Genomic DNA, 9,211 nt, shown 5'->3' with positions numbered 1-9,211 from the left:
AGATGACAAATATGTGTTAAGAGATAAGATGACAAATATGTGTTAAGAGATGGAGTTCCCATCTAAGTACAATTAGACGCATCAATGTACTCAACACAATATGAAAGACTTGACATCTCATTCGCTATGAAAAGTTGTAAAGCTAAGTGTAGCTATGCGCCCACGCAACGCCAATGTAATGGCAGTAACTCTTTTTTCAATACTTAATGGTATGAAAGGTTGAGGCTTATTCTATCCCTACATAAGAAAGACACTTCAAAAGCGAAATCAGAATCTGCCAAGTTTTGTAGGTCAACTTCCACGGGACCTATAGGAAATCTCACTCACTGGAAAATGGTGAAATTGGTACCATTGGAAAGGTCTATGTGTCTACTTTCCAGAGACACCAACCATTTGATCATACCTATCATATTGAGTGAGTTATGGCCGTTTTCGTAAAGTAGGACGAATCTGTCCGAGAATCTGAATTTGGCAAAACGGTCAACTTCGACGGGACTTTGTGAACAGCTCCTGATGAACCAGAATGTGTGTGATATACGGTTGGAAGCTAAATGAGTCTAGTTTCCAAAACCGTTTACGGTTCGTTCATATGTATTTCCTAGAGGAAGTTACGACTGTTCTAGTAATTGAAGGTCATGCTGCGCGGAAATCTGATTTCCTGCATGAACTTATGTTTTGAGTTCACAAGCAACCTTCTCCTCAAGATCTAAGTGTAAAAGATCATTTGAGGACAATACGGCATGATTTAGTTAATCATTGTCCAATGCCACATTTGAAGACATGTTAAAAAGCATTGACATGCTAAGTTGTTGAAACTTCCGTGATTAGTAAGAATCAGGAAGAGCCCTATGATTGATGTAAAGATCAGGGGGAGGTGCGAACTTTAGAAGGAGTCTAGCACATACATACATGTCACTATCAAATGTGAATGGTGCGTTGTACTCTTTTTCTCCTACGATCAAGGTTCAGTTTTTCTCCCACAGGGTTTTTGTGACTTGACGAGGTTTTTGACGAGGCAACAGATCAGCACCATCGGCATATCAGCGCGCGGCACAAGAGGGAGTGTTCTAGGATATTCTCTATGTGTGCCTTGGCCTTATGTCAATAGGATATGTAGTTAGACTAGATCTATGTATTCATATCCTTACCATATTGGTATTGTGTAATTCCCTATATAAAGGGCTCCTATCAATGAATAAGATGATATTGGTTGGGTTTCTTTTTCTTTCATTTTTACTAAAAAAATTTCTTCATTTTATAAGTTTCATTTTTCTTTTGTTTAATGCATCTAAAACTTTCTAATTAATAATTATACATAAAAGTTTTGATTCGGTTAGTAATACACGATAGACTATGGAAACATTCCTAAAAGAAAGTTTATAGCCCTTTTACGTAGGGTGGTCCCGGAAGTAGTCTAATAATATGTGATGGGCATTAGAACCCCCTTCGCGATTGTGCCTTGGTGGTTGGTTACTTGGTTAGTTTGCCGCCAAGGCGGTTATTGATCAAGATGCTTCATCATTGGGTTTGCAATGTAGAAATAACTTAGGGGGTTCTGTAAGGATGTTTTGCATGATTCCATTTTTACGTAGCACGAGAAGTTGAGTTGTGTTCATATTGTAACCTATATTAGTTTGATCAATAAAAAACTTTCTGCAATACGGGAAAAAAAACCATTAAGTCTTTTTGAAATCTAGAAGGGGGTCTGATATAGATTTGGTGATTTTGGTCTTAGAGCATTGTTACGCCAAAAATTATACAGCGCACCCGGGTGCGCCGTGCACCCGTCATCTCCACTGTCGATTTTGAAAAAGTCAAAAGGCTCTGTTAAGTTCGCGTCAAAATCGACGGTAGAGATAACGGGTGCGCTGAATAGGCTCTCTTGTTATGCATGTGATTCCTCTTATTATACTATACCTTACTCTAAACCCTAAAGTCTAGACTCTGTTAACTAATATTCTCCTTAAAGAAGATTCATCCATGAAATAAGTTAAATTTGGGTCCTATCTGGGTTGAATGTAGGGAAATTCCCCAACCTGATGAACTAGTCAACATAAGCACATAACTATTATTCAATTCGTGGACGCGGTTATGCTGATGTTGTAGACATTATCATTGCCTAACACTATTTAACACCTTGTTCAAGTTTCAGCAACGAAGAAACTAAGTTGATGATGGAGTACTACTCCATACTTGTTTTCTTGCTTTTCTTGCTGTTCACTCCAAAGTTCAAAGCTCAACAAAGCTATGCCGGTAACTCAGTTCTGGACTGTAATAGCACTGATGATGCAGGGCCATCCTCGGCTTTTCTTTACACCTGCAATGGTCAGAAGCAGTCCTGCAAGTCTTTCTTGATCTTCAAGTCTCAACCTCCTTACAATTCACTCTCCGCCATCTCAAACCTCACATCTTCAGACCCATCTGAGCTTGCTCGAATCAACATCATCTCCGCTAACACACAGTTGTTGCCTACAAGCAAAGAGGTGATTGTTCCTGTGGTCTGTTCTTGCTCAGGTCAGTACTATGAGGCCAAAACCTCTTTTCTAGTTCCCAGCATTGATGACACCTATTTTACAATAGCAAACAACACATATCAAGGTTTGTCTACTTGTGATGCTCTCATGAGCCATAACAATTACAGTGCAACTAGTGTGGAACCTGGTTTGAAGTTACAGGTACCACTTAGGTGTGCTTGTCCAACAAGAAACCAAACTTTGAATGGTACTAAATTTTTGTTAACCTACTTGGTTAGCTGGGATGACTCTGTCTCTGAAGTTAGTAAGAGATTTAATGTCAGTGAAAAGAGTGTCCTTCAGGCCAATGGGTTTACAGAAGACGATCCTACTTTGTTTCCCTTTACAACAATTCTCATTCCACTTCCAGTAGAGCCTTCAAGCTTTCAAACCCAAATCCAGTATCCCCCGCCACTGATTTCTCCTTCGGTTAGGCCTATTCATGGAAAAACAAGGTTAAGGAAAGTATATGTTTGGATAGGGATTGGAGTTTTTGTAGTAGTCCTTTGCATGAGTCTCTTTGTGGCCCTCTTGTATCATCGGAAAAGGGGTTCTCCAAAGATTATTGCTGAAGGAAAATCCAAAAAGGAATTGGATTTGCAAGAAGAACTGTATGTTTCCATTGCTAAAGCTGATGCTGGTTTGAAACTCTATAGATATGAAGAACTGGAAAGTGCTACAGATGATTTCAGCAGCAAGAACTGGTTAGGTGGCTCTGTTTATAGTGGCTTTCTCAGTGGAAATGTGCTAGTAGCCATAAAAAAGATGACCAAAGATGTGAGTGTGGAGGTGAAGTTACTGCAAAAGATCAACCACTTCAATCTGATAAGTCTTTTGGGCGCGTGCCAACACTGTAAGGATTTCTACCTTGTCTATGAGTTCATGGAGAATGGTTCATTAAGAGATTGGCTAAGTTGTCCACAAGTTTTGGGATGGAAGCACAGGGTTCAAATTGCTTTGGACATTGCCAATGGGCTTCACTATCTTCACAATTTCACCAGTCCTGCCTATGTGCACAAGGATATTAAAAGTATCAATATTCTTCTCAATAAAGATTTAAGGGCAAAGATTGCCAATTTCAGTCTTGCAAGATCAGCAGAGAAGGAAACTTATGGCTTTTCATCTCGGAAGTTTGCACATGTATCAAAAGGCTACATGGCACCAGAATATATAGAATATGGGTTGGTGACACCTGCAATGGATGTATATGCTTTTGGGGTTGTCATGCTGGAACTAGTAACAGGAAAAGAAGCTGTCTTCACTGAGGATGGAGTAGAAGCACTTCTTTCAGAAGCTGTGTTTTTAGTAATGGAAGGAGGAGATGGAGAAGTTGCCCTTGTTGGAATAGTAGATCCCAATTTGAATGTAGAGCACTTGATGGAGTTTGCAGTAAGATTGATAAAGTTAAGTCTAGCCTGCTTGGCTGAAGAACCAGAAGATAGACCTAGAATGCCTCAAGTACTCTCATCTGTGCTGAAAATACAATTGGATGCAAATAGGAAAATACAGAACTTTTTGTAAAATAGATGTAGTAGCTTCAAATAATTTTGTAACTCAATAAGTACTGTTATCAGTCTTATGCATCATGTGTGTGTATAACTTTCCAGTACTCACATTTTTGTCTACTACTATTGCCTTTCAGAAAATAACAACCTTATCATCAGACTCAAACAAAATTGTCAAATGCAAAAACTACTTCAGGCATCGTAGCATTTGTAGCAGGTAGCCATCTTGTGATATCGTGGCTTTAAACTTGGAGCCTATTAGTATGTTCCTGGCTATGAAGTCCCACCAGACAATACTCGGTTGTACATGTCAGTAGACTTCAATACAAAAGTGATGAGCAAATTGATTTAACTATCTAGATGAGTCTTGCGGGCACCTGCAGAACAAGGGAAACACTATATCCATTCCTGCTATGACAAGCCGGGTTTATACCAGGATTCAAAGTAATTACTATTCACCATGTTTGTAGTGGTGAGGTTCTTGAGTAAATTTGGCTGCGCAACAAAGTGCATATTGTCACCTTTCTTGGATTTGCTAGGTGACATTGACCTATGTTGAACATGAGCTAGGGGCATCTGCAGAAGCAGAACAATGGTAGTCTGGGCCGCCTGTGGTGATGGTGTGGTTTGGGAATTGATCGAGAATATGCTATGTAGTTATGGAAAATGGGTAGTGATGAGGTAGGAAAGAGAGCATGGCCATTGCTAATTGATCCAAGTTTCTTAAGGGGTATGCAGACTATGCAGTACAAGAATATTTCATTAAGACCAACTCATTTAGTCAGCATAATTTTATCAATCCAAGTCCATGGCTTCAATTTTTTCCAGAGGGCCGGCAAGAAGATGCTGTGATTGTTGAAGAGCAGTACTGCGGCTATGGCTGGAAATTAGCATCCCAATTAGTAGATCATGAACATGATGAGTTGTAGTAACACTACTTTAAACAAGTCTATGACGTCTCACTGCAGGCTGCAACCTTCATTTTTAACGAGTCTTGCCTGCTGATAGGAACCAGAATTTACAGAATAAACCAAAAATAGAATGGAAATTACATATATTGATGTCATGATCTTCTCTCATATACTTTTTTCAATATACTACAATGAAATACAAGCAAGCATCATACTCAAGTTAAGAGCATAGCTGTTTGACCAAGGAAACACAAGATCAAGGTTATTACTTTTGGGAGGAGGAGGAGAATAGAATTATGCAACAGGATGAAGGTTGAAAACTTGAAACCACCACAACAGTAAGTAGTATGAAGTATGAACTGTATGATAATGCTCCATGGTTCTGAAAATTACTCATGGTTTTGCCATTCATAACTCAACCCCGGCTTCTTTGAGACTGATTCACAAATTATTATGCAGCTGCATCACTAAACAGCAATCTTATTATGCTCCACTAATGTATATGAGGTCTAATATACACTGAATTCCATCACCGTGAATGAAAAGTTGGGATTTTCTTGATACTACAGTATAACACTCCCAATTACACACAAATAAAAAAAAAACTACACTAAGGAACAAAGTGTAAGTTGTTTAGTACATTATTATGTATATAGAACTATAGAAGTATACATCAGATTGCACCAAAAGATTCTTGATCACCGAATCAGCGAGCTTTGATAGGACTGATAGTTTGAAGAACTTCTTCTACTTCCAATGCAGAATTCCAAGACCTCTCCAGCGTCGATTCAGACGATGAATGAGTAAGAACAGAGAGGTTGAAGACCACTTCTGCCATGCTTGGTCTTGCTGATGACTTTTCCTGTGTGCATGCGCTTGCTAAGGCTGTCAAGCTCAAAGCACCATCAATGGGATAGAAGCTCTCCAAAGTTGGATCCATCCATGCTCTCAGCTTCTCCTGTTTTTTCTCTTCAGCTTCCAAAACCCCCCTGACATCCTTCCACAACATAATGACCTCGCCATTATCTGTCGTTTCCATTCCTTTCTTCCCTGAAAGCAAAGACAGCAGAATAACACCAAAAGAGAAAACATCCACCTTTGGTGTAACACTGTTTGCGGCTGTTCTAGCCATGGAGAAGTTTGCTATCTTGGCCTTGTATTTGGAGTCCAAAAGTATGTTACTAGTCCTTATATCCATGTGAACGATGCTCGGTTGTGTGTGTTCGTGCAAGTATTGCAGGCCATTGGCGACATCTAGAGCTATGCTTAATCTTTGACTCCATGTGAGGAATGCCCCGGAACTTGAATTGGTTGATGTTTTATGATACAACCATTTATCAAGTGATCCATTTTCTGCATATTCATAAACCAAGAAGCGAACTCCATCTATCTCAGATGAGATGCCCATTAGTTTCACCAGATTTGCATGATTTACCTTCTGCAGGATATTTAGTTCCTCAGTGACATCTTCCTTGGTTTTCTTCACAGCCAAGACCTTCCCATCAATTACTGCCCTGTATACAGACCCTCCAATCCCACAGTGATCGTTTAGATTCATGGTTGCCTCCATAATTGTTTTGACATCATAGAGAATTGCTTTTCCTAGATAGCTTGAAACTCCGGGAAGAAGCTTGTCCTGTATGAACTTCATCTCAATCTTTTCTTCACTCTTTCCTTCTTTCATTCGAAACCATTCAGCGCTCTCCAGAGATAAACTCTTGTCATTCAAAAGCTTCTGTCTCTTGCGCAGACGATGAGTATGCACCAAGAAAATTGCCAAAAGAGAAGCAACACTTAGAGCAACCCCCAAGCATATGATGACAATGAGCATCAACCGGTGCTTGAATATGTGTTTCCCATGAGGGGGTAGGGGTTGGGATAGAGCAGGCAACTTTGTCAGTGGGATTAGCACTGGTTGTCCCACTACTGGACTTCCATTGTCGAAGTTATTGGCGCCTGAGATGTTCAATGCTGAAATATTAAACTTGGCACTCACTCTAAAGATGTCATCATTGGTTTGCCAGACATATGTCAAGAGATACTTAATTCCTAAATCTGAGTACATCTTCGAGGGACATTTGCAGAACAAAGGGAAAATCACTTTGACACCAATCTGCAAGAGGCTGGGAACCAGAGCCGGATTCATCTCTACCACTAACGGCCATCTGGTGAGATTCTCAAATGTATACATCGAAACCACGTAGTAGCTATCTCCTCTCTTGATGGAATAGGTGATGTTCGCAAAAGACCGGTTTCCAGTGCAACCACAGGTGATAGGTACTAGTAAGAGTTGGCCTGCAACCAATCGAGTCTGACCTGTGTAACTGGAAGCTAGATTACTGGCCTGGGAAATTGATGACACACTGACCCCAAATAGATCAGATATGTTTTCCAGGTTCATATACCCTGGAGATTCTACAAAGTAAGCTACATATGTTTCACATGAGGATGGTGCATCTACTGCACATGAAAAGCTTGTGGTCGAGTTTGATTGTGGTGCTGGCTGGGCTAAAATTTGAGAGGTGAAGAAGAACAGTAGCAGAATACAGACCATTGATGAACATAGGAAGGAGACTGCCATTTCCTCAAGCTGCTATGGTGTACGGAGGCTATCAAGTAGTTATTGTAATATTTTCAGGAAAGTTCTCTGCCTAAGACAAAGAGGAACTTTCAGTCCCACATTAAAAAGATATAAAATATGATATTTATAATCCAAGGGACCCTGTTTGTAGCTTCAATTTGAACTAGTCCTTGTTTCTGCTGTTCTAGCATTGGTCATCATAAAAAATTGCAGAAGCATCTTTCAAGTCACTCTTACACTTTCAGACACAAAATACATCCAAATGCAAGCAGCCTTCCCGTACTTGACCATTTTCTGCACTATAAAATTTCTTCCTGCTAAGAAACATTCAGACATATCTGATTAATCTAAAGCACAAAACCAAGTTAGGCCGGCAGCTTGTCCATCCCTACTACCATTTTCTATATACAAAGTCAATAACTCAACAGCAAAATGAATTATTTGATGGTCCACCAGAACTGAAATTATACAGCAAGAGAATATCCTGATAGTTCCAAGTAGCATCAAACCATTGGCATCAAAATCATGAAACCATTTTGCAATAGGAACTGACCTGATAAAGGGTTGGTGCGAGAAAATTCTTGCAGGTTGCTTAATGCTTATAGGCCTCCTGAATTTCCCTCCGAGTTATAGGTTGGCCTTTAGAATAAACCAATATGTCGACACTTGTACTTTCGTCAAGACAACAAAATAGAGACAATTGATTATTTCAATCAAAATAACCACACATTAGATGCTGATAAGAGCATAAAATGCGATGATTTTATAGTTTAACCTTTGCATTTAACTTAGCTATTTTTCTTTAAAAAGATCGTTTTAACTTTGTTATTTTCTTAGGTACTTCATGGAGCAAGATAATGCAAATATGTGTTCAAGTGATGCAAGCAAGGCTTCCAATACGAAGTAGAGATGTCAAGGATGGAGTTTGATCATTCACATGGTCAAAAATATCAAGGAAAGGCGATGGAACCACTTCACCAAAACAGAAGCTACAAACACAAAAAGCTGAAAACTGGTTTCTGCTTATTTTCTCCGGTTTTCAAGGCCTATTTCCATGAGGTTCCGAGAATGGTTTCACCAAGATGGCCACCCAGATTTGTAGAGGTGCGTTTGTAGATCAATTTAGAGTCAAGAATCATCCAAATAGGTGATGGCATCTAGGAGTTATGAAGCGTCGAAGTTGGACAGAAAATCAGCAGTTCCGGGAAAGCTGTGCAGCAGTCAAGTTCGAGGCAGTGTTTGGGCTGGATTTTGAGAAGCTTTCTTGGGGGTTTTTACACGATTTCAAAGAGTGATATCATTAATATAATTTTCCCAAAAGCCAAGCCCAGATTATATGTGGAAGACATTTAAAAGATAGCCCAAACATTGATCCTAGTCAAAGAAGGAAACATAGTCTAAAAAAGAAGCTTTGAAGACTTGGAGACTACTTAAGGCAGAACCCTAATACCAGAACGAGGCTAAGCTGTCATACTAGAGGAGAAGAAACACAGAAGAGAAGAGGGAGCCGTCAAGAACTCAAAGAGAAGAAGTAAAGTTCAGAGCCCATAAGAGATTGATCTCTCGACTCAGAAAATCAATCTTTTCCCCTGCTTTTCATCTTTCGTATTTTCTTTTCTTCCCGAATCTTATGAAATTCTCTTATGTGTTTTCAAAGATGATGAGTAACTAATTTTCCCTTAGTTAGGGGCTGCTTCCAAG

The 9,211-nt window shown here is 39.6% G+C and overlaps 2 protein-coding genes across 2 annotated transcripts; one reads left to right on the top strand and one right to left on the bottom strand.

The window, feature by feature from the left end:
• Positions 1-2,174: 2,174 nt before the first annotated feature.
• LOC101308687 (lysM domain receptor-like kinase 4-like) lies at positions 2,175-4,034 on the top strand. Its single transcript, XM_004301831.1, has one exon. The coding sequence runs from the start codon at positions 2,175-2,177 to the stop codon at positions 4,032-4,034; it is 1,860 nt and encodes a 619-aa protein (XP_004301879.1).
• A 1,601-nt stretch (positions 4,035-5,635) lies between these two features.
• LOC101292024 (protein LYK5-like) lies at positions 5,636-7,491 on the bottom strand. The gene has a single exon (XM_004300538.1). It carries the CDS (start codon positions 7,481-7,483, stop codon positions 5,636-5,638), a length of 1,848 nt encoding a protein of 615 aa, XP_004300586.1. The 5' UTR covers positions 7,484-7,491.
• Between the last annotated feature and the right edge of the window lie 1,720 nt (positions 7,492-9,211).

The sequence above is a fragment of the Fragaria vesca genome, linkage group LG5, assembly GCF_000184155.1.
Source record: "Fragaria vesca subsp. vesca linkage group LG5, FraVesHawaii_1.0, whole genome shotgun sequence".
Classification (NCBI taxonomy): domain Eukaryota; kingdom Viridiplantae; phylum Streptophyta; class Magnoliopsida; order Rosales; family Rosaceae; genus Fragaria; species Fragaria vesca.
This window is presented reverse-complemented; position numbering and strand designations above follow the sequence as displayed.